The sequence below is a fragment of the Acipenser ruthenus genome, chromosome 1 (assembly GCF_902713425.1).
Source record: "Acipenser ruthenus chromosome 1, fAciRut3.2 maternal haplotype, whole genome shotgun sequence".
NCBI classification, from domain to species: domain Eukaryota; kingdom Metazoa; phylum Chordata; class Actinopteri; order Acipenseriformes; family Acipenseridae; genus Acipenser; species Acipenser ruthenus.
In genome coordinates this window covers 35,239,844-35,266,502 of record NC_081189.1, presented here as the reverse complement: position 1 = coordinate 35,266,502, position 26,659 = coordinate 35,239,844, and the positions used below count along the sequence as shown (strand labels likewise).

Here is a 26,659-nt window from a genome sequence, read left to right as displayed (position 1 = left end):
AAATGTAATTTATTGAGTGCTGTTTTATTTTTGTTCGCTGATGAAAGTATGATATAGCTGTTAATTTTCTGATACTGTTTGAAAGAAATACATTGAATAAAAAGAGAAAACAGCTTACTTGCAACCTAAGATGATACAACATACTTGCTATGAAAGGAAAACACTGATGAACAACTGTACAAGTTGCAGTCTTTTTTTCTTCATGTTGAGATATTGTGAAATATTGGGTATACCTTCCAGTTGCCCCTTTACCAAGGTCTTTAGAAGCATCCTCTGCCTTTTTTCAATACTTATTTTTCATGCACATTTTTTTTTATACTACACTCAGGTAGACAATATTAATCGATCAATTATTTTTTAGTCGACCAAGGCCCACATGTGTGGTTAATGAGTGAATCCTTACCCCTAGTTTTGATGCTTAAGAAAGTTAGTCTTTTTATTATTTCAAGCACTGTAGCCTACTATAGAAAAATACACAAAAAATAAAGACATGTCAATTAAACCAAGAATGACAGCAACTTTAAAACAACAGGGTTCATACCAGTAACAGAAGAATTTAGAGAAGCTGCAAAATAAAGGATTTAGAATAGGAATTGGTATTTTAGAGACAATTATTATGATTGTTTAACTGCTTTCATTTGAAGTCAATTTAATTGACTAACAGTGACTTCCATTTTTAAGTTATATGTTGCCACTGTGAGAAGCTCATTTTAACAGAATACTGCTAATTGCAATTTTGATCAATGATGTGTTGGAATTGATTAAAAGGGATTTGGAATTGAAAAACTTTTTTTTTTTTCCTTTTATAAATCATGTAACAGTAAACCCCTCAAAGGACAAGGGTATTGCTGCTATAGACAGTACAACTGCACAGTATAATAATCTAAAGGGCCTTGGAAATGAAAGCTCACTGCAGTGCAGTGAAGCATTATACTGTTGTAGCACTGTATAGGCAGAGCTGTCATAGCCTTGAAATCTAGCAAGGGATAGGCTAGTTATATAGTTATAAAGTATGCCTGGCTTTCAGGGAACTATCATCCATAAAGGAGCAAGACCACATAAATGGTAAGTGCTGGAGGCACATCTGGGATATGGCCAGTCTTCGTATTAATTAAATATGTAATAGGCTAGATGTTTGGAATCGGGGACCATTTGTCTTATGAAGTCTAAAACCAAGTGTTGTTAATTGGTCTTTCACTGTGACCTCAGAAAGGTTTCTGGTAATTGGACCTCAATTGGACTTGCACCTGTTTATTCAGCGAGTCACAGGGTGTTTCTACAAACCCCCTCTAATCAGCTGACCCCAGTGGATTTTACAATAGACCTGAGAAAAAAAACAAAAAAAAAACACCAACAACTCTGCATTGCAGGCAGATCTGTGTCTTCCATGATATCCTTGATCCAGGTTCTGGTCACATGGTCTTTAGCAGCACATTGGTCCTCCCACTTTATTGAGGGTGCACCACATTGAGTCAGTCTGCTGCATACTGACATTTATTACATATTAATATATTTGATTCAAGATCTTAGCCATCATTTCTGGCAAAGTCGATCTGTATTGGACAGATAGATTTGGCTGTGATTCAGAATCTGGTTGTTAACTGTGGTTTGTTTTCTTTGGCTTGTATTTTAATACTATCAAGGAGAGACTGGCTCACAATTATAACAAGTTTCTATGTTGTCCCATTAAGTACAGTGAGACTATGGGTTTTTAATATTATTGTTTTTTTGCATTAGGACATTTGTTCTGTAGTTATAACCTGCTTGATTTATGCATTCTGTTTTTTAATAAAGCACTCACAAATTGCAGTGTATGTTTGAGGATACTTTGTCAATATTTATATTAAAAAAATGTATGCGAGTCTAGCCGTACTACCGGATATTTAAATTGATGGATCTAATTATTAATGGGACTACTTTCAAATAATTTTGTGAGTGAGTAACTTAAGTGGGGACAAAATGTACCTCAGTTCCTCATCTGGTGTTTATTAAACAAAAGTGCAGTTGCTGTCCTATTAATTTACCAGCAGGCTGATGCTTTCAATTACCCTTAGGTTGTTCATGGTTAAACCGTTTCCCTTTATCTGGCGATTCTCCCTTTTAAAATATATCTGCATGTAAATCTGACTGGCATATAAATATCATTACCAGAGATTCTTAATGAGGAAATGATGGACTCCTGTCTCTTTTTTTAATTTTGTTTACTTGAATAGGCAGTGGAGGATTCACTTGAATAGGCAGTGCGGGATTTTCCAGGATTAAAATTAGTCTGTAATAAAGCAAACAATTCAGATGTATCATTATTGATCAACAACAGCCTAAAGGTGAAATCACTGATGAACTCCAGGGCAGCTTAATGAAAAACTTTTCAAGTGAATGAGAATTTCATTGTTCTGGTCAAGTAACTGTAATGCATGCATTTTCTAGTGCTTATTTATTGGCTGCTCACTCATTGGGGAGTATTCTGTCTTGGAATTTAAGACAGGAATCCAGAGAAAGCTGTTAGGAGGGACAATCTTCATTCTGAATGTTCAGAGGCTGGAATCAGCACTGTAGAAAGGAGATTTGAGCAAAAGCAAAAAGGTTAATACATTTGCCACAATGCTTTATGCATCAGTCTTACAAATGCTATACAAAAGCACTGCCATCAAGCTTAGTTTGAGATCAGAAGAGGCTTAGTGTGCTTCAGGCAAGCTTACCTTGCATACCCAGTAAAACTAGGTATTGCGGCAGATAACAGCTTTGTAAATCATAAGATGTTTTATGTTCTATATGCATCTTTATAGAAACAGTGGTTTCATTTTGGTGTCCAGGCTTCAAAGTTAATTATATTGACGTGTAAAGAATTTAACACTTTGAATTTAAATATTCCTATTACTTGAAATGCATGTCTGTTGCTTTTGCTGTTGGCTGAGACTCCAAAGAGATACTGCAACTCAAGGTTTTTGTTGTTAGGTACAGGTAGAGGGTTGGGGCATAACCCAGGGTGCCCAGATTTGGTCCCATGAGAGAACATACAGTAGGGCCTTATTGTTTTGTTGTAAAATATGGTAGGAATCATCTTTATTTTTTGCCTTTAAGTTGCTATTGCACCACAAAAACGTGTCTGGGCTGCTTTTATAGACCTAGGTTATTAACCACTTGTCTGCTATAGTGACATACTAAACACCTGCATGCATAATAGGAAATTAAAGAAATAAAGAAAATGTAAACAACAGTATAATCTAATAATTATGATGACATTTTGTCAGCAAAAGTACAGCTTAGCTGAAAAGTGGTTAATACCAATGAGGGGTGTAAGATGTTACCTCTCAGTTTCACAAAGCACTTCTTTTTAACAGTAAACCCAGAATGAAATGAAAATGTTTAGCTTTTAATAACTTTCAAAAGCTGAGCTCATTTGTTCAAAAAGTATACCATTCTGTCTTTTAAATATTGTGTTGTGAAACTAGCCAGCAGTCAATTACAAGAAGTGCTTTGTGGAACGCCCCGGTTTTTTAGAAATGGAATATGCAGTGAAAGGTAAAAAAAAAAGACATTCATGGTTAGATCGCTGTGAATCACTAAAGATCATATCAAGCAAGCCTTTCAAGAAGAATGTGATTCTAGGAGGCTTGTGTGTATGCGTGCGTGGCTTTGTTTTTATAAATGTGACTGAGCAAATATTATTCTCCAGTGAAGTGGAGATTGGCTTGTGTTGGTTTAAATGCCATTATAGCATTTCTGGCCCCAGCTTTGCTGCAGAAATTATGATCTGTCCTGGTAGTGTGTAAAGGGTTACTAACCACAACATATCTTTATACACTGAGTAAACGTTTCAGCCCTGCTATACTCCCAGACTGTCACTTATTTGCACCAGGAGAGACGAGCTATATACTGTATAATATTTATGCACAGAATGCTTTGTGTTATCTATGCACTATACCAATTACACTTTCCATTATTATATTCTGCATGGCATGTGGGAAGGGTTTAGCATCCATCCTTGTGCACAACGGCTTCCTTCTGCAGTTCGAATGGAAGTTGCTGACACTTGTATTCCTGAATCAAAGGGTGCTTTGTTTCTTGTTAAAACATCATTCAAAACAAGCCCACTATAAGCGAAATGCACGGGACCTTTTAGATAGTTTTGGAAGGGTAACTGAATGCAATCTCAGTACAACACAGGCCTTTCCAGAAGGAAGAAATAGTGATGCACACCTCAAGTCCAGATGACTTTCAATTACATGCCAAATATTCATGAGTGCAGAAACAGTTGGAAGTGGTGATTAGAATACATATATAATGGGGATAATAAACAGAAACAAAATTGAATATAATGCAAATTTAGGGAGTATGAAGTATTCCCTCAGGATAAACTGAGCCCTACAGCGTTATCAGTTCAGCAGCTTTCAAGTGCATTGAATTCATCACAAAAGTAGATGTGATTCACATCTTCTCTAGGATCTGAGGAGGTTTGATTTTCTCATTTATAACACTGTATGTGAGTCTCCCCTGAATGATATGTAGTCTATTTGCTATGTGAGATGAAGGGAATAAGATAACCGCTTGGGGCTAAATCTGAATGGTTTGCCATGCTTCGCTTACTCAGGAATAGAAGTATTGTTCTTTGCCCCAAACCTTCCCCTTTTAAAGATTATTTCTGAATAGATTTATTGGCTAAAATGCTTTGTTCAAACCATGTGTTTCTGGTCTTGTGAGGACAGTGTGCTTTCTGTAATGTGAAATAAACCCTGGCTTTAGCGCCACCAGTTCCCAGCCAATATAAACTTTAGAAAGCAAATGGCAGCGACAACTTAAATAATTAACCCCAAATGCTTGTTCTCTCTGGTGACCAGGTCTTTCAGATTTGACTTTAATGAAACTGGTTGTTTGTGTCTCTTCTCTAAAGTCCAGTATATTGGCTTTGTGATGCACTCTTTAAGAACATGCTTTATTTATTTTGTATTTATTTATTTTTTTAAAATAAATTAATAGTCGCCAATTGATTTTACCCTATTTTTCTCCCAATTTGAAATATCCAATTGTATTTTAGGCTCAACTCACTGCTACCACCCCTGAGCTGACTCGGGAGCGGCGAAGACGAACACACGCTGTCTTCCAAAACGCATGCCGTCAGCCAATTGCTTCTTTTCACAATGCAGGCCCGCCATGCAGCCAACCCAGAGCTACAGCGTCGGAGGACAGCGCAGCTCTGGGCAGCTTACAGGCAAGCCCGCAGGCGCCTGGCCAGACCACAGGGGTCGCTGGTGCACGGTGAGCCGAGGACACTTTGGCCGACCTAAGCCCTCCGCACCGGGCAGCGCTTGGCCAATTGTGCGCCACCGCCCCCTGGAAACTCCCGTCCACGGTCGGCAGTGGAATAGCCTGGACTCGAACCGGCGACCTCCAGGCTATAGGGCACATCCTGCACTCCACGTGGAGCGTCTTTACCGGGTGCGCCACTTGGGAGCCCAGAACATGCTTTATAGTCACGATTGGAGCCATGCGAAGGTATTGTATTTCTCTGTGTTTTTTAGCGTCATCCATAAAATCCCTTATTGACCAGGAGTCAGTATGCCAATAACTTTCAGACCCATTGAAATTATTTAATCAATATGTTGGCTTCAAAGTGACTGAGATGTTTGGCAGCATTTTTAATAAACACTTTTAATTTAAAATGTCACCTAGATTTATATCAGTAAAAAACTAAAGCTAGTATTCAGGCCTGCCGCCAGCCCCCCCTTCACTTGTTTTTGAGCTTTGCCCTCCCAGTTTCACAATGTTTGGGAGCTCAATGTTTTATTTTCTTTAAGTACTTTTGCATTTGACTGTTTGTCAATGTAGCATAATTATTTAAATTTGTATTAGGTCTACAAAGTAATATGAAAGACAGGACAGACTCAAAAACTCGTTTAGAGCAAAAGGTTTAGGTTAGGGTACACAGACTGAGTGTTTGAGAATGCTTGTTAGTACAGTAGTCTCCACTTATAGGAACACTCCTAAGAGAACACTTTGGCTAAGAGAACAACCTTGTGGTGAAACAGATTTTCCCCATTGTAAATGCTCCGGCTAAAGGAACAGGAACTTCACTTAAAAGAACACCTTTTTGGCACTGATAGCAATTAGTTCACAACTGATACAGTACTATTTTGTAACACGATAACTCGTCACCCTCAAACCTAAATTCAGATGGTTTATTCAGTCTTTTCAAAACTGACTTGTCATCGCAAGAGTGTCTTGAGGAACACTGATTGGTTTATTCAATCTTTCCAGAATGTATTCTGATTTCCACAAGTGCACCTCATCGCTATCGCTACAAAATGGCATGTAAACAAACGCAGAAACGTGCCGTTGTTTCTCTTGCTACAAAATTGGAAATTGCTCAAGTTCTTGAAAAAAACCTGAATCAGACACAAGTCGCCAAGCAGTTTGGTGTTTCTCATTCTGGTGAATTGCTTCACCATTCTGTTAAATAATTGTGGGCATGTCTTGAATGTTGCTCCTGTACATGTATTCATAATTAATATTCTGATCTATTGTGTCTGGTGGTCAACTCTGTCTTGGAGAACACTTCAGCTAAGAGAACACTTTGCTTGCTTCCCGAGGGGTGTTCTTTTAGCCAGAGACTACTGTACTAACAGCAGCACCTTTTAATCAACAAACGGTTTTAGAAACCTGAACATAAAACATCCCTAGATATACGAACACCCACACAAAGTTTGAAGCTACGGTTCTCCCCAATCAGGCAAGTCTTGTCGTAACCTTTGATTTTATGTTACCATATTCAATTAATATAAATCATCTACATGCAGCAAAGTGTGCGATGAGCTCCCCAAAATGCTGCCGACTTAGTGCTGAGACTGCTAATGTTTTTTCATTGTACAAAAAATGTGGTTTCGGTTTCAGTTTGATTTAATCTTTTGTTGGTATTGTTCAATTTGGAATTTTATGCAAATGTCAGTTTGGGTTGGGAAAATGATAACTGTTGCACCCCTACCATAAAGCAATCTTCTGTTATAAGATTATCAATTGTGTATACGACCCATGTTCAATTCGGATAAATCATCACATCTTTATATTATTATTATTATTATTATTATTATTATTATTATTATTATTATTATTATTATTATTATTTGTTTATTTAGCAGACGCCTTTATCCACGGCAACTTACAGAGACTAGGGTGTGTGAACTATGCATCAGCTGCAGAGTCACTTACAACTACATCTCACCTGAAAGACGGAGCACAAGGAGGTTAAGTGACTTGCTCAGGGTCACACAATGAGTCAGTGGCTGAGGTGGGATTTGAACCGGGGACCTCCTCGTTACAAGGCCTTTTCTTTAACCATATAGCTTTATACTATATAGAAAAATTAGACCAACAATATTTGGACCCACTGCATTTGTGTGCTTTGTATTTATTGTATCTATAGCATTGAATTCCGTAAGGCAAATGAAACATTATTGCTCATCTTTTCATTGCCTAAAGGTTAATTTCATCCAAATCCTATTGAAGTTCTGGGGAGGTGTATGGTCCATTTGTTTTTGGCATGTGATTGAAAAATTGGTACCAGGGCAGATGCTGTGTGCATGCAGAAGAAGAGGTGTGTAACTCGGGCATCCACATGGTGAGAACGTGTCTCAAGGTGGGGACAATAGTTGGTCAACTTTGAGCTGTAACAACCTTATAAATCACTTCTTTTGATAAAAGGGGATATTTACTGTATACTCTCCGTAGTGCTATGAAGTCTGTTCATAGAGTTCGTTACCAGCTTTTTGGACTGCAATATCACTGACTATAGATTACAGTCACGGAAATGTCACTGTTTAAGTGCAAGAAGGTGGTTTTGGTTTTTTGAAGGTTCTCTTATTCACATTGATTATTCTTTTGTAAAAAAAAAAAATATATATAATAAAAAATACTTTTGATGGTCTTTTCAATGAGGGAAGTAATGAGTTTGTTAGTTCAGGGTTAGTGTGCTATGGTTTATGGGCGTGAGTATGTTCAGTCATTATTACAACACACCCTGAGCTAATTTAGAAAGAATGCAGGAACATTACTTTACAGCAGACGGCATCTTTTGTGTTTTTAGGTAGTGATGTCAACCTCAGTTTGGGTGTTGATACTGATGTCATGGATTTAATACTTTAACCTTTGTTTCCTTTGAAATTACTCAGTAACCTTTTTAGATATGCTTTGTGGGTTTCTATTACTGACTCTTAAAAATACACCAAGCACACCTCTTGCATTGCGCAAATACATTGGCCCATCCTTTTTGTCTCAAAAAGAAACCCTAATTGTCGCTGAGTGGCTGGACCAAGTCCAAACTAGAGAATGTCTGACATTCGCAGCCATCTGCAGACTGCTTTGCATGCCTGGCCCTTCACAGACATTTTTAAATAATAGAAGAGTCCCAGTTTATAGAAGGTGTGCCAGGAATTAGATGTGTTGTTAATTAAAATCTGTGGTGACATGTGGCAATGTGCCCCACCCCTGTGTGTATCTGTGTGTTATATGTTGCGTGTGCACGGGATATAAATGGGTCTGTGTAGCACAAGTGTTTAAAATGTGTAATTGTATTTAGACACGAGGGTGGCACAAATCACTTCACGTGCAAATTAAAAAGTGTATTGATATGTGAGCACAGGAGTGCACAGATTAGTTCACGTGCTGGGATTCAAGTGAATAATTAATTGGAAATTGAATCCCAGCACAATTGTATATGTAGATGCACGAAGCACTCACTCGGGGTTGTGTGTTCGAGAGTGGAGAACGGGAGAGAAAGAGGAGAAACATAAATCCCAAAAATAACGAATGCTACTCGTGCAAGAGGACTTGCATGATACTTGTTTAGTGTTTGTCCACTATCTGTTTTGTTTGTCTATTTATTTTTTCCGCAAATGCCGTGTTCTGTTTTGTTCAACCTTTTTATTTACTGTGTGTTATTAAAACACTGAGTGCAGCAGAATCTCAGTTTCACCTTCCACTAATGTCTGTCTGTGTTTCTTTCTGGCCTGATGTCACCCATACAGCCAGCCTGTTCACATGACATTACTTAGTGTTCAGTTAAACCACCTTGACAAGAAGAATTAGAAAATATCAAAATCATCTTCCTCTTTGAGCAAAGGTTTGTAGGAAGATAAATGTAGTAAGATAAATATCAATATTGATATTACAAACCAACCTCTATCTCTATTGACCAGCTCACTGACTGATGGCTTGACCAATAATTGGGTGAAATATGTGGCATTGCCTACTGCCAAGAGGGGAATTAGCTCTCCGCTTTTCTAACATTTGTGATTTTTGTTAAGTGATTTTGAAAATGGAATGGATTAACAGCACTGAAGATGAAAGCCAATCTCTGTCTGTGGAGAATTGGTAGTAAAGACAGTGGAAAGCAGCAGGATTCCTCTCTTTGCTTTAATAATGCGTCTGAACCTTAATCAGACATGACAGGATCTCATTCTGCTGTGTAGGCCTGAGTCACAGTCCTCTGTTGAACCCAAATCACCTGCTTTAATTCAGCAAAGGTTGTTGCAAGTTGTGGCAATGTGATTAGAAAAATGTGACGTGATTTTCCTGTGGTAGATATAAATCTCTCCCTTGTGCAATAGCAGGTATTGTAACAACATTTAAAAAAAAATGTTAATGGAAAGACCCATTTTTATTGAAAGATCATATTTTAAAAAATGTTGTTTGATACAAAATGTTCTAAATGTCTTCTTCATAAGTCACGATACAAATGTTAACAGGTCTCCTAGAGAAAATAGACAATTTAGCATTAGCAAAGTATCTGCCAAAATTCAGCTCTTCATCTTTCTTCTGATGTGGGGAGTTTATTAGAAATTAGAATTTTGTGTGGTTTAAATAAACTCACTCTGCTATGCATTTATGAATTATAAATAGTATAGGGTTTCTGATTGTTGGTTATTGGTTTAAATGGTGTAAAGATGTGACTGGTGTTTACCCTATAAAAACTGAAAGAACTCCAGAGACCACTACTTGTGATAACTTACCTCCCCGTTCATGATGCCGTTTACTGTAATTGTAAGAGGTACGACCCACCCTCTGATTCCAATCTTCACTGTTATTTGATTTACAAGATGCCTGAACGCATAAAACACCAGAACTTCTGATCAATATCTTAATGAACCGCTCAATTAACTTTCAGACGATTAAAAAAAAAAAGAAGTCCTTATTAAACATGTAAAAGAAGTTTTAATTATAAATCAGGTATTTGAAGTCCATGTGAGATGATGCCTATTCATCTGCTCCAAAACTAATTATAAAACATTTCTCAGCTTGTTATTTTCAGATTTTGTTCCTGAAGCAGCTAGTCTAGCGATATAGTGTGTTACTGAGGGACAAGAAGCCTGAGGCACTTTCACTGATTACTTTTGTACTGGGCACTGTTTAAAATGGCATATTCCCTGATTCAATTAGAGAATTCCTCCCCCTTCGTACAATGTAGTTTTCCAAGTGAAGGTAAATTACAATAATAGCAATAGAGTTTTAATACCTTGATGATCTTTTTACAGTAGTTCTTGTGCTAAAACAATGGCAGGTAGATTGAGAAAATGTTCATCCAAACATCACCCTTTTCCACTTCCTGGAAAATAATCAACCCATATTTGTCTCTGCTAAACTTTATGTTGTGTACCCTATACTGGTGCCTGAACAATTGGAGTTTAATTAGCAATGTAGGGGTTAGTTAAAGCTTTTCTTAAGGGGAAGACGACAAGAGATTTATTGACTCTATACTGAGTCTTTTATTGCCCACAGATATGCCTGCAGCCTGGCAATGTGAAAGGTGCTTTCTGACAAGAAGCAGGGTTTAATAAACACAATGCAAGAAATATAAAAGCTTACTCTTCATCTATTATTCACTGTGGCTTAAATGGTATTGCAGGCAGGCAGGCAGGCAGGCAGGCAGGCTCTTTGCCACAGTTTTCACATGTCCTTTTGTACTGTATGCATTGTGAAACATACTATGCATGACACCAGGGATTCCTAACCTTGGTGTTAAAGGTTTTTCCATCAAACCACTTCCATCATGGGACCAAAAATATATGTACCTTAGATTTTGTTTATAAGACTATTGTACTTCTAAAATATGTATCTACTGTACTCATAATATGTGCCTATAAAAAATTATTATCATGATTAACGTTCAGGTCATTTTTTGTTATAATTGCATATTGCTATTTGGCTATGCTGGAATTTTCAGTGATCACCTCGAGTTTGCTAATGAGCTGCAAGTGACCCCCAGACCATAGGCTGGGAACCTCTGCACTGTAAGAAGTATGCGTTTTGTGAAGCATACATAGTGGCACAGTCCAAAAACCTTATTTAAGATGTTCAACAAGAAACAAATATATTACAGACGAGTATCAGGTGATGACACAGTTGTTGGAAATAACTTCCTGTTTGTTTGTTTTTTTGTTTTTTTAATTCCTCACATTATTTCTGTTTTAATTTTCTTTTGCAGTACACAAGGGTGTGGATCCCTGACCCTGAAGAAGTTTGGAAGGCAGCTGAAATTATCAAGGACTATAAGGAGGGAGATCCGATTCTACATCTCAAATTGGAAGATGAGTCGGTAATGTACTACTGATCTCATTGTATCTATTACTAATATAGACATTCGGAGTTCTGTTTACCACCTTACTCTTACTGGTTACTTACTAGAATGTATACAAGTAGATGAATATTGTATTCGTTTTAAAGGAGACACGATCCTCTAGAGATGTCTTTTAACACTATCACTCCCATTGTAATTGAATAATATTATAATTCTAGATCTTTAAATACCCCCCCCCCCCCCCCCCAAAAAAAAACAAAAAAAAAACAAAAAACACCACCACCTGCCTAAAACCAAGGAAACACTGTTTGTCACCTGGCTAGGCCTGGCACGCCAATGATATTTTGCAGGTTTTGTGCCAAGGAAGTCTTTTGGATATTGCTAAATAAAAGACCATCTAATGCTGTGCAAGCTTGGACATGTTTGATCTTGAAGTGAAAATAAGGGATTAGGCTGGAAATCAATCAATCAATCAATCTTTATTTTATATAGCGCCTTTCATAGTGGACCACCATCACGAAGAGCTGTACAAGATATGTTAAAAAACAATGCATAATGCATTAAGTACAGTAAAAAAAAAAAAAAGAAAGTTAGAAGTAGTAAAGACACAACAGCTAATAACAGATATCAAGCTTAGAGAGCATGGAAAGCAAGAGAGAACAAGTGGGTCTTGAGAGTTGATTTAAAGCGAGCGACGGCGGGAATGGTTTTCAAACACAACTACCCAAACAGTTACAGTACAGAAATCCCACCTCCTTAACCAAAGCATGTCAGTGGTATTGCTGTGAATACGTCTGATTGTATTGATCTACAGTTTCCAGTATCTGGGTCTACACTGGCCTTCAGACTGTCACAGTAGAAGACCCGAGCCAAGAATAGACCTCATTAACAGTTCAAGTACCACGTTCTGAAACTGAGAATATGTGAATAATGTATTTTTAACTGGAGAACCACAAGCCTCCTTAAAACAAGTCCAGTCGTATGCAAGTGCTGAAGGGTAGTTTGAAGTCAAATGTTTATTTGCAACCTCAAATTAACATAGACAGGCATTCTCATTGCGACTTTTCTGCTTTGCCAAGTTAATGAACTCCAACATTTTTGTTATAGGGACATTTTGGGGAAGGTAACATGCAAGGGAACAAGTATTTCCCTGAGGCCACACTGAGGCATTTGGGAAGCTAAATGACACACCTTGCAGTCAAGGACAAGGAAGAAATGCTTATGCTCTGAATACTATTTTGCCTGTTTAGTTTAATTCCTAGCTGGTGCTGTGCAAAGGTGCTTTGTCAGTTTGCTCTCCTAGATGAAAATGTGGGCGTAACTGTAAGCCCTTGCCTGAGACGTTTGCACGAGACAGCCTCTGATTGGTTTAAAACTTAGGTTTGGGAGGATGGACTGCCCTACACACATTGCGCCATCCCATTCTGGCCTATAAGAGAAATATAAATAGACTGGTAACTTGCCCCTCTACTGTGTTGGATTTATTCGCATCTCTCCGCCTCCCACTCTTGCAGCTACCCCTTGGTACTATCTGTAATGAGGGTCTACTGCCTTGTCCAGTAGGCCAGATGGTGGGCTCTCAAACCAGTCAGGTTTGGGACAGTTGTTAATTTCTATATGTGGCATAATCATCAACAAAAAAATAATTATTAAGACTTTTGTATTTTTTTCTTGATCTACTAAATTCTTCTTGTTAGCATCAGCAACATTATAACTGGTCACCTTACCGTTAAGATGAAGATCTATTTGTTAATGTAAACACCTAAGTATTTAAAAGTATCAACTCTCTCCAAAGGTGTATTATTACAAGTAACAATATTAAAAATTGGAATTATTGTTTTGTATAATTTTCTGTGAACCAAATAACATTTTTTTTTTCATTTAAAATCAAACGATTTTTATCAAACCAATCTTGAAGTTCAAAAAAGTCATCCTGCAGTCAAATTCTGTTAGCTAAATCATAGACATTGTCAGAGCTGTAATAAACCACAGTGTCTTCTGCAACATATGTACAGAACTTTATCTGCAGACAGTGGGTATTTCATTAATTCTTCCTCATCTTACATCATCACAGTGCTGTCTTCTTCCTGTTGTGCAGTTGTAAATATCTGTTTTGCACAGGGTACCTCATGGTGTGTCATCATCATCAGTTTCTAAGTGGGTGGAGGGAGGGAGAGAGGGAGGGGCTTCCTTAGTTGGTTTTGATTTGATTTTAAAGCCATACCTTTTACAAAGAACTCTATTTTAGGAACACGTTAAGCAAAACATTTTTGTGTAGGCTAAAATATGAAATTGGTTTTGGCAAGCTTGTCAGCTGTCAGACTTTCTCTACAGCTTGTCCAAGGCAGGTGCTGTTTATTGATCTTGTAACATTTTGAAAGACCAGGAATTTCTCCATCCTGAAAAAGGCTTTGACAAGACAAGCTGACTTTTATATCTTTAGTTCAATACACCTGTAAGTTGTTTATAGACTTTCAGTCAACAAAATGGCCACATATCAAATCACTCTCTGATGGTGAAGAGTAGAAACAATGTGATTGCTTATGGTGTAGTAATATTCAATGTGTTATTAATGGTGTGGGCTATCTTGTGTACTATTTATGCAGTTTTGTTAACCAGATTTACTTGCATTCAGTGTTTAAAACAGTCACAAGGACTTAACCATATGCTGCCTAAAGTCATTGCAAAAGCCACCCTTGTGACTGATGTACTTAATTCTTACCTTCCCAGACTATTGAATATGCCATTAACCCAAAGACCAACCAGCTGCCGTTCCTCCGAAACCCGGATATCCTGGTGGGGGAGAATGACCTGACAGCGCTAAGTTACCTCCATGAACCTGCAGTCCTTCACAACCTGAAGGTGCGCTTTCTGGAGTCCAATCACATCTACACATACTGTGGTAAGTACCGCCCACCAGCCTGAAATTCCGAGGAACATGACCATCTGCTTGTGGTGAATGTGGCAATATGCTGAAATTGTTTTTAATGTGTGTGCACACATTTTCCATTTTACTTGAGAGATCTATAGTAATACATAACAACTTACAGAAATCAGTTCAGTAAAGGCCCATGAAGTCTAATGTTTTTTAGGGTTAGAAATTTCCGTAGCTTGAAGAAGAATGTACAGTTAACCATGTTCTCATATATCGAAAACTTGATCTCTCACACATTTTACCCTGCATACAAGGCTTGTTTTATGATGAAAACTGAAATCTTTAAGGTTGATACCATAGATAATACAAACTGCTGGCACTGCTAGTCTGTCTGGCTCTCTGCTCTCCTCATATTGGCAAGTCAAGTATATGAGATACCTCGTTCCCATTGTTAAAGTTGTACTCAACCTTAACTCAAACCCATGTTCCTTTCCAGATTCTCTGTGACTTGTTAAATATAGTTATATTACAAGGTCATTCTTATGGGTCAGTTTACAGGATGAGTAAGATACGTTTCACTTGATTGTCCACTTTCATATTGTCCAAAGTGGACACTTGAAACATGTTTGTTTTAATGGTGTCTGCACTGAACTGTCTGTTGTGTAGTCTTTATGGCCAACAAGGTGGTTTAAAATTGTAAATCCTCAGTGGAAAACATTTAACTCGATTTTCTTAAGATTTAAAACAGAAAAAGGAGCACCACTTTACAAAATTTTGCTCTTTAGTATTTTGCCAAGCCCCATATACTGATTTACTGATGTGTTTAGTTGTCTCGGTCAGCTTGCTGGTTTTTTTTGTAATGTTATCTGTAGTAATAAGTAATTTGCATTACTTTTTTTTTTTAATAAATAAATGTTCTGTTTTTGTTTGCACACTTCTAATATGAACATTCATTGAAATGTATTTAAATAGTTCATTCTGGGGTACTTTTGTTTATTGTTCCTGTTTGTTAATAAATGTGTACTCTTGTCAGAAATTACACCTCGGATCTAATCATAATAACAATCATTCTCTTGTGAAATCGTGTCCTTATTGTACTGTGTGTGCTGTTGCTGTCTGGAGCACCCCCCACACACCCCACCCCCCACGTCCCCCAAATTTCAGGATAGGCCAGTGATATCAACAAGTTTTGATTGACACCTTAGGCTAACCAATCGTATCATTTTCATATAATACATATATCTAGACTTTTTTCACATTCTTTTACTGTTCTGTTACTGTTTCTCTTAGTCATGCGCTTCCTCTTTTCAGGTTGTTGTGGTACGCCCGTGTTCAAAACATGATGGAGTTTAATGGCAGAATTAACCTTATTTACTGATTTTATGAAGCACGAGGCTATTGCAGGACGGTGGTGAAGAAAATAATATCAGTTGCATAATACTAAATACTAATTAAAATCCAACCATTCTAAAGAGGAAAAACTGCCACCAGCAGAAAAGCAACCCATCCAGAATGAAAAGCTACATAGAAAGATAGACTGTCTGTCAATATAAAGGCTTAGCTTGTTGTTGAGTCTGAAGAACGAACCTGTAAAACTTTCTTTCAGCTGAAAAAAAGTGACACTCTGGGGGAATAAAACAGCAAGCAACACAAGGACATGGCTGCTTTATTAGCTGATAGAGAGCCTTGTGGGAGTATGTCTGTTGTGAAATGAAAGTCAGGTTAGTATCCCTCCATGATTCATGGTGTTGGGATTAAAGATGGTACTGCTTAATCATTGTGGAAAAAATTAACTTGGAGCATAAATTGCCGTTACCTAAAAGCCATGTTCAGTTTTACATCAAAATGTAATTTATGGACATCTGTCCACAATAATGTTCCAAGATTAACCTTCTGTGAGACCTTGTTTGTCATTCTGTGACACAGAGTCATGATCCTGCTTCTACTTGCTATGGTTGTCATAAAATTACATATTCAAGCTCTGGATTTAAAACAGAAATTACAAAAAAAGAGATTACCTTCATCTGAAAAGTGCTTTTTAAAAACTGATAACATGTTACACATAAACACTTGCCATACTTACATTGTTAAAAGTGGGCTTATACAAGGTCTCTTAAATGTTAGTGTAGTACTAGATATCATTCTTAAGATGTGAAGGAGTTGTTATTTCCATTATTGTATTAATGGGGTTGGAATGCAGTATCAATTTTCTTATCTTGTAGTGAGCTCTTGTGTTTAATTGCATTCTGCTTATGGGGCACTCCTTTCAACCCCATTTCGTTTATGGAGCTTTATTTTTTACCGTAGATCCATTTTTATCTGTTTTCCATTGCTGAACAGTTGGGTCAGAGGAATAGTGCAGTCAATTATTCATGTAACCCAGCAATAAATAAAGGTCTCTGGGGAAGATGGACAATTTGCTGAGTTTATTTAGCAATCTTTTTGCAACAGAGAAGGTCAAAAGTACTTCTGAGTGAGACGGTCTAAAATGCAAAAGGGAAGTAGAAACCAAAGTAGTGGCAGTGCTTCACCTGTTGGGTCTAAAGTCCTGCTTTGTGTCAGCTGCGATTTGTTTGCCTGGGAAAGTTATCACAGGCAATTTAAGAGAACTTAATAATTGTCTTTGGATGAAGGGAAATTTCTCACAGTGCTGAGGTAGCTCTGTGTGTGTGTACTTACACCAGGTGTTGTCATTAGCACAGTGTGTTGCGTTGAATAAACTCTTTCTGCAACAGCATGTACCATTGTTGGTCCACTTGTAGAGGAATTTGTTGCTCTTTGTGTGTTGACTGTGGTGTTGGTTTGAGAAGGAAAAAGTATAGCTTGTTCCCTTTCTTTGCATTGATGCAGTAGAAATAACCCTTGCTTTGCTACAAGAGAAGGCCATTGAGAGGAGGCCTTTTCAACCACAGAAAACTGCTCTTTAATATTAGCAGAGAGCTGTCAGAAGGTATTTGAGGCTGTCTTGTATTATAGTGGAAAGGCTTTAGGCTGTGGTCTGATTCAAAGGCTGTCCAGTGTTTTTATGGTTTGATGCTAGATGCAGACATTGGCAAGATGGAAATGGGTCATTTGTGTAGCATAATAAGTTTAGGTAAATAAATAGTCAAAATTTATAATTTGAATAATTTCACCCAGAAAATCTCAGGATAATTCAGTCAGAACACAAGATTTTAGATTGGATCGGCCGTCATCAATTTAGCGCCTGCAGAGCTGCAACCCCTAAAATACATATTACTCCATTGGACACCTTGAGGAAATATTTTCCTGCTGAATTAAAGTTTTAGGGCAAGTGGGCTAAAATAAAGAGTTAAACAAAAAATACAACAAAGAATATATATATATATATATATATATATATATATATATATATATATATATATATATATATACATATATATATACATATATATATATATATATACAACAATAGCATTTATTTATGCCATGATCAATTATTCAATCAACAAACGTGTGTTTGGCAGGGAAGGAATTACCCCATCCCTGCCAAACTTAAATATAAAATACACACTATTTACATGTGCAGGGCTTACGCTCTGTCACAAGGAGTTCATGGCTATTTTAAATCCTACTTATCTTACTCTTACCTTTTTTTTCTTTAGGACAATACTGATGATAAGCACAGAAATGTTAGATGAAAGCATACCAAACCACATGAAACCCCAATATGACCTGGCTTCAATCTTTTGATAAAAATAGGATAATCTCTGTAAAAACTGGGTTCATCTTTCAGTGTCCACATGCGGCTTTGCAGTGATTGGAATGACCATCTTTTCCATTGCTTCATAATTGTGCCAGCGTTCTGTCTCTTCTAGAAGGAAATAGTACTGTATAGTGGAACCATTAGTCCGACAGCGCAGTCGCCATTGCGATAGATTTTTAAAACAGAAGCTGAATGGCTTGAGAACATGTAACATGATGCCACAGTGTACTCAACAGGGATATATACGATTGCGTCTGTATGCCACACCTTTATTGAGGTAGGTCTTGTAGAGAAGTCTAAATGTGATGAATATTCTTATGGAAATTGATTAGCACAGGTTTTTGAGGGTATCAAAATACATGTACAGGTAACCTTTTTTCTATTATTTGAAATTGGGACCTTGTTTTGAACAAGGTCCTTTAGTCGTACAGAAAGTTATTCAGCATGCTGTCATCGATATTGCATAGTAGTTTTAACTAAATGAGAACCACTAAGCAAATTGTGATGAATCTTATCTGAATTATTGATGTAATCAAAATCTATTTTTGAAAAAAAGATGTGAGGGAGTGTGACAAGCAGGCTGTAGTGGTGACGTCAGACCAGAAAGGAGTACACAGACAGGCAGTAGTGATGAGTGAAACTGAGCCGCAATGGCTGCGCTCAGTACGTTTATTGCAAAATAAAAGGTTTAAACAGAAAACAGGACACGGCACTTGAGGCCAAAATAAATAGACAAACAAAACAGATTAACACTTAAACGGTGGACTAACAGACAAACAAACACGGTGAGTACAAATACTTATAACAATTATTATTTTAGTTTATTTTAGTTTTAATTTACTTTCTCTCCTCTCCAAACCCGTTCTCCACTCACCGAACACACAACCCCGAGTCTTATCTTTTTGAAGACTGTTCCATCTAAAGAAGATATCATTTTACAGTTTTAACTTTTCACCATTATGTAGGTGTGTGGCAGGGTGAAAGCCGTGCCGGTGCACGGGTGTGTGTGGGGAGTATTGAGTGACGGGGAGAGGGTTAAATTCATGTGGGGAAGTGGCTGGAGCCATCAGTTGAATAAAGCCACAGGTGTATTTAAAGGGTGATCACGGGTGTTAGTGAGAATAGTGATGGTGAAGGTACGGTGATGTTTTGTTTAGTGTTTGTTTTTGTTTGTAAATAAATGCTTGTGAGCTCTTGAACTATACGTCTCTGAGTCTCCTTGCTGACACCACCCCTTCACAGGGTCTCATATCTCACAGCTTATTGACATGTGGGTAATTTTTAGTACAAGGCCACTAAGTTGAAATGGAACCATTTTGTATTGTATTGGATAGTTGAAAATGTACAAAGGCTAATGTACTAAGAAAGGAATCGACAAATGCTTAAGAAGATATCAGTTGGAAAAAGAACATTCAGTTTCTCTATTACAATTGCAAAAGTGTTTAAGTTGACCGTATCTGACTTTAAGGATTACATGTTCAAGGTTGAGACTATAATTAAAGAAAAAGTTTCAGGAAGCAACTTGGTTGTGACAAAGTCTAACTACTGTATAACTTTGTTTTCCTAAATGCACCTGTTCTATTATGTATTGTGGGGACATTTCTTTCACAATGGTTTGTCAGTAGTTGTCAGATTTAACAAACTAAACATTGAGATCAGGTGTTACAAAAATGATAAAACTGGCTTTGGGAAATGTCTACAAAATTCAGAGCTACCTGATACACTGACAGGGAGAGTTGCTTGAACTGCACCTACTGTAATGGTGTTGAATGAAGAGCCAAATATTCCATACAACGACATTACTACAAGGTATTATAAAGTAAGCATCTGAAGTTTTCCACTTTCCTTTGCATCTAACTGTGTTTTTTCCACACGTGTGTGGTTTTTGTGTTTGCAGGAATTGTGCTGGTTGCCATTAACCCGTATGAACAGATGTCCATCTATGGAGAAGATGTCATTTACGCTTACAGTGGGCAGAACATGGGTGACATGGATCCCCACATCTTCGCAGTGGCAGAGGAGGCTTACAAGCAAATGGCCAGGTAAAGGTCTTGTAGTTTGGCTTGCTTCCCAGGGAGGCAGCACGGCTTTCTGCTTTCACATCTCCACATTGTGGCGTTCTCTGTTAAGAAGATTTAAAACCTATTTTTGACCTGGCTTTCTCATGATTATATTAGTTTCTGTATAGAAGCTCTGCCAAGTGTAAATACAGATAGTCATGGTGTATTTTACAGAGGAACAAACAAACAAACAATAAAACCTGTATTTATGGCCACCTGCTGTTTTCTACTCTCAAATCCCAAACCTAAAATATATATATTTTAAATGATATGTGAATAACAGAAAACAGACACTTGTATTATGCTGCCACACACTCTCAGTCCCTGGTGTTTGTCGCTCAGTGGTGAGGTGACAAGCATATTGAGACATTTTAAAGCTGTCATTAGTCTGTTACAGTATTGTGTGTCTCTGTGCTTACCCTGTGTAAGACCCACAGAGCTCCAATGCTAAAGCCTAAAATACGATTTTGCAGGTGAGTGTGTTGGTATTGTATGAAAATGCATTGTTAAAATATGCCCAAGCAGCACTGAAAAAATATGTTGGAAATGAGAAGTGTCAATTTTTCCCCCATTGAGGCTTCTCTGTTTTCAATTCCCCACATACTCCGTGATAATTATGTTTTAGACATCAGGAATCTACCTGTTCCCCCACCTTGTGGCACAATACAGTCCCTAATAGTTCAGCTGAAGTTATTTCATCATAATAAAGCTGTACATTCAGAAAATGTATCTATCGCCTTACATTAGTTACTGCCCTTGTGAAAACATTCTTGTTGTCATTTGTGTTCTGGAATTTTCCCTGTGCTGTTTTTGAAAGTGAAGTGTCTGTCTTGTAAATTGGAATTCCAGTTTCTGAGCGTGCTTGGCATTATGCCTGGCAGATTAAAAGTGTTTTTCTGGCTATCAAACAGGAGGTCAGATGCATTAATTTAGACAATCAAAATGGAATTGCTGGGGCTCCCGAGTGGCGCATCCGGCAAAGGCACTCCGCATGGAGCGCAGGGTGCGCCCTATAGCCTGGAGGTCGCCGGTTCGAGTCCAGGCTATTCCACTGCTGATTGTGGACGAGGGCTCTCAAGGGGCAGCGCACAATTGGCAGAGCGTCGCCTGGGTGGTGAGAGCTTAGGTCGACCAGGGTGTCCTCGGCTCATTGCGCACCAGCGACCCCTGTGGACTGGCCAGGTGCCTGCGGGCTTGCCTGTAAGCTGCCCAGCTTATGCGCAGGGGTGGTAGCGGTGAGCAGATCTTAAAATAATTGGCTATTTCAAATTGAGACGGTAAAAATCAATTGGCGACTACTAAATTAAAAAAAAGTAATTGCTCATGGATGGCACAGCTTCTGTTACCACATAAGTTTCACAGTAGGGTTTGGTAGAGGTTGGCCAAAAGTGGCGTTATCATCTCAATTTATTTGAAATTTTTTGCAATTTAACCCCACCCCCCTTTTTTCTACTCAATTTAAAATGTTTAATATGAATGACTCCTCACTTCTTCTTCAGCCCACTTAACGATTTCTAAAAGATCAACAAGCGACTTTTGTTCTCTCTGTTAACCTTCTCTTTTCACTCACTGCACTTCAGCGATGGATGTGACCAGGCTCCAGAACCCTGGAGGCAAGGGCTCAGCCCAGGAAGTTTCCATCTGGACTCGGTGGATGCCTGACCGGTAGAGGTCACAGAAGTGCGATGAGATGAACTAGCCCAAGCTAGCTTTACTCTGCAATTATTTATAAGTGTACTGTATTTTATTCAGTGGAGCGATTGGTAGAGAAGTGAACCGTTTGGTGGATTATTGGGGTTTTATTTTATACTCCAGGTCTGCAGATTTTAATACCAGCTGCTGTTATGCAGAGCATATGCTGTTGAATTACTTTGACCTTACTATTGAGCATGGTTTGCCTCTGGTGGTTCATGAAATACTATGGTCTTCAACATGCCTGAACTTGTACTGTAGCTGAACCCTGAACTCTGTGTCACCCCTCCACTGAGTGCTAAACTGTGCATAACTTGTATGGAAATATGTTTTGGATCGCATTACCTTGATTATTTAATGGCTCTCTCATTCTGTGCTTGCTAACAAAGGTATCTTTTGATACCTCAAATACGTGCAAGTGGTACCCCAAATGTTATTACTTTACAAATATTCTATTGTGTGTGTGTGCGTGTGTGTGTGTGTGTGTGTGTGTGTGTGTTTTGACGGAGAACATTACTTCCGGAAAACCTTACTATTAATCACAGGGCCACATTCATCAATTGATCAACTTTGTGAGGCTTTGTAAAGGTGAAAACCTGGCTTATCAATCCATGGCCTACTGGTATGTCAATTAATTTTACAGAGCTTCTGCAATACCTTTTAAATTAGAGGTGTGCAACAATATGAAAATGGTATATTGATAGCGTGCACGTATTCCAATATTGATAATATCAAAGTCTTCCAAAACTACAGAAATATAATAACACAATTGCATGATATACATATATAGATGTTCACAGATATTTGAAAAGTTTAACGTTAACTTAGTAGTGCTTTGTTTCACAATATCCATGGAGAAAAACAAGGTCTTGTTATATTGTTATACTATTCCATCATCAGCCACCTCAAAGCCGAAATATTTCTATACTTTACTGCACACAGACTTTCTAGACAATCCGGAAGTAATTGAATCTTCAGCTGCTCTGCGTGTAAATGCTGACTCGCGGCACCACTAAAAGTATTAAGTATGGTGTCATGCCGATTTTTGCATTATTTTTAGATCTATTTTGATGTTTTAAAAGTACATCTCATTTATAATACCGAAAGTTCACGTTTTAAAAATACATTAATAATAGCGCAAGTAATCACACTGACAAAATGCAGTGAAATGCTGATGCATGCGCATATCTCAAAATAATGCCAACAGTGTTTAATGCAGATAGCGTTTGGTGCCTAAACGCCAATCAATGGAATAAAATGGTTAAAAAATACTTTAGTGTGTGGTGCTTCCCTACGAGACTGACAGTGATTGGTATGTATAGCGCTTGTTGTATCTTAATATAAAATAAACTTCATTATACTGCGTTTGTATTTTTAGCAGCATTAGCAATAAAAAGAATGTCTCTGCAAGTGTATGTGATTTTTTTTTTTAATCCCACTATACTGTGATATGGAAATTATCGATATCATATCAAAATATCGATACTGGTGCCCATCCCTACTTTAAATTGTTGTTGTTGCTTTAATGTCATACTGTAGATAGTTAGTACAGTAATGATAAAAGGCACTTTTGATGTTCCGAGAACAGAAGTTTTTTTTCAAACAGCTCTTTGAGGAAGCTGCATAGTTTTTGTGAACGGACACGGAATACAGCGGAAACGCAAAAAAACAAAAACAAAAGCCCTTTGGACTCTAATTGCTTTCATCTCCAATTATTCTGCATAGAAAAGCACTTTTTCATAACTGCCCACTCTGCAGTTCAGAGGGGCTACTAATAGGCCTCAAGGGGCAGTATATGTTTGTAATAAACATTTTTTTTTAATGGATGGATGGATAGTATTGAAAAACAAGTTGCAACAACATTGAAACATTTCAAAGGAGACACTTCTAACGCTCTAATTATAAATACAGTTTCCAAAAGCTTGGTTGAAAACCAGTGCTGCATATGTTTTGAATATTCTGTTGATTGTTTCTTTCAATCTGTGGATAACATGGACATTTCAGCAGCCCACAGTAAGTTAATGTGCTGACATCTGGGGGTAATTGCCTTTAATTGGGTTAATGCATTGGAATATATTGAATGGCTGGTGTTTGAATATGTGCAGATTCCACTGCTGTGTTTAAAGTCAATGCTGTAGGCTTCATATGGTAAGGCACACAGCCACTGTGTCATAATCTACTGCTCTTAGTCTCACGGCTCTTGTTGAGGGTTTGTTTATCTGAATGAGAGGAGCTAGTTATTTGTTATGTAGGACCTTTTATAAGTGGCTCATTTAATGAGGTTGAAGAGGTTTTGAAAAGGTTTATACATCCAAAAGGTGCATGTCTTCACTGGATTCTACAGAAGTTTCCACTCTCGCATTTCCACAGAGACAGAGAAAGACGGGAGAGACTTGCAATATTGAAATGGAGCTCTTTAATTTCAGAAATTAGTGAGGCTTAACTTTACATTACGCACCTCATGCAGATCTTTAATTTGATTTATAGCCCAAGGCAAGAGTTCCATCTGAACTATTCCTTAACTATGATACGTTAAAGAGTAATGGGTAGAGTACTCAACAGATCAATTGAAATATTTATTATGTACATCATTCAATTTTATTGCAATGTAATTTCACAGTACATTTTGCTCAAGATTAATGGAAATCAAAATGGAAGAAAAGCATGCTCCTGTTTTTCTTTTTTTTTATGCCTAATTGGTTCCCTAAATATATCTTGCCAATTTTAGTGGTTGATGCATGAACCATCCACTACAAGCTCCTCCAGTGACCCACCGTCTTCAGTGCTGGACAAGCAGTTCTAGAACTTTGAACAGGTCTGAAACTCCACATTGAATGCCACTGTACATATTCTGTTGGAAGACAGCTCAGCACCTTAACGTAAATATTAAGACATGTTCACAATGCAAGTGCAGTCTTGAAATGTTACGTAACTAGCAAGAAACAACCAACCAAGGTGCATGTATTATAGGAGCTCTTTACAATAACCACCTGCTTTGTAGGCATATTGCCCACTTCCTAGTACAGTAAATATATTACTATACATGGTTACAGTGGAAAATTGGCCTAGATTACAGTACTACTGCAGTACTATTCCACCCAGCAGGGAAGCACAAGTAGAGGCAATGTGTGTGCATCCATTCCCCCGCAAATAGGCCTCAGGCCTGCCTTGGAGAGAAGAACCGGTCACCTTGTAGCCATACTGTACCTATTTTTGAATAGCAACGAAGGAGCCTAAAAATATTGTTTACTGTAGTACAATTGACTGCCCTACAGTAAAATCCAGTTAATCACTGTTCAGTGCATTCGGTCACCTGAAGGCATCCAGGTGCAGTGTTAGATGAAAATACACTCCTTCCACAGCACTTACTGTTTTGATTGGTATTTTTTGTATAGAATTCTGCACTGCTGTGAAATGAAAAATCTGCTGAGTATGTTAGTAAAATATATATTTTATTATGTTCAGACTTTTTCCAGCACTAATAGCCCACTTATAAAAAAATAAACTTGGTATGGGAGTGCCATATCAGAGTTGTCTTAAGTCATATATGCTTTTTTTAGATCATTTGTAGATCATTCTCTGTTTAAGTCATCACATCCTAGTGACTTTAAACCTAATTTAAAGCCCTGTAAACTGTTCAGGCGCCTGCGGGCTGCATTGTGCTCCGAAAGCTGTAGCTCCAGGTTGGCCGCATGATGGGCCTGCAGAGTGAAAAGAAGCGGTCGGCTGACGGCACACGTTTCGGAGGACAGCGTGTGTTTGTCTTCGCCGCTCCCTAAGCGCAGGGGTGGTAGTGGTGAGCTAAACCTAAAATACAATTGGACATTTCAAATTGGGAGAAAAACGGGGTAAAATACTACATTTTTAAAAATTATAAATAAATAAATAAATAAATATATAAAAACAGATTTTTTTACAACTGACCCTCATCCCCCAACTCAATCTTCTGTACAGTATGCTGTGAATTTATTCTGTGTCTTTTATTTGTGCCGTGTCTACATAACACACATTTTCATAAAACAATACAAATGAAAAACTTTTTTAAACAGATTTTGTAACTATCTACTAACTATTTAAAAAACAGAAAAAACAATATGATGTAAACAAAATTCAGGACGATTATAAAACATTTACTGACTAACATCATTAAAAGTCTTCTTACTCACAGAACCCAATACATGTCCAACCCAGTAGACATGCAATAATGACATCACGGAGCTCACCCTCTAATCAATATGATTGAGGTATGACATGTTGTAACTTCTACAGTTATGTGTAACTAGGAGGAGATGCATTACAAAACAATGTAAGAGCTAATAAAACATTCAGGCATAACAAGGAAGCAAAGCAGTCTGACTTCTGCGTTTTTTTTTTTTTTGTTTGTTTGTTTGTACCTATTTCCTTTTTAGAAATGCTTTTTATTGCAATCCTGCATAGAAATGACTAAAACGACACAAGTCCCTTCCTCATAGAAATGTATACTCTCCTGGCTTTGTCTGAAATGGACAGCAGTTTGGGGAAATCCATTAGTAGTGTGTGCGTGTTTGTGTTTGCTGACAGTGTGTTTACTGGCTTGAGAGACTCAAAAAGTGACAGGTATGTTGTCCCTTCAGATTTCAGCTATGTATTTTTCATAACTTGTGAAAATGCCCACTCAAAACCTTCTGCCTATGGTACTATTTTTCTGCTCAATAAGCATTACTGTGACGTAAGGACAAGTAGTTTTGTGCCTGTTTTAGATC

At 37.7% G+C, this 26,659-nt stretch overlaps 1 protein-coding gene across 4 annotated transcripts in view; it reads left to right on the top strand.

Moving 5' to 3' along the window:
* LOC117972675 (unconventional myosin-Vb-like) overlaps window positions 1-26,659 on the top strand; it is a 113,641-nt gene that overhangs the window by 31,607 nt on the left and 55,375 nt on the right. For all 4 annotated transcript variants that reach the window (XM_059024267.1, XM_059024272.1, XM_059024274.1 and 1 more), the window contains 3 exons: window positions 11,474-11,584; window positions 14,297-14,468; window positions 20,063-20,207. In XM_059024267.1, coding sequence (XP_058880250.1) covers window positions 11,474-11,584; window positions 14,297-14,468; window positions 20,063-20,207 — 428 coding nt within the window. The remainder of the gene's footprint in view (window positions 1-11,473; window positions 11,585-14,296; window positions 14,469-20,062; window positions 20,208-26,659) is intronic.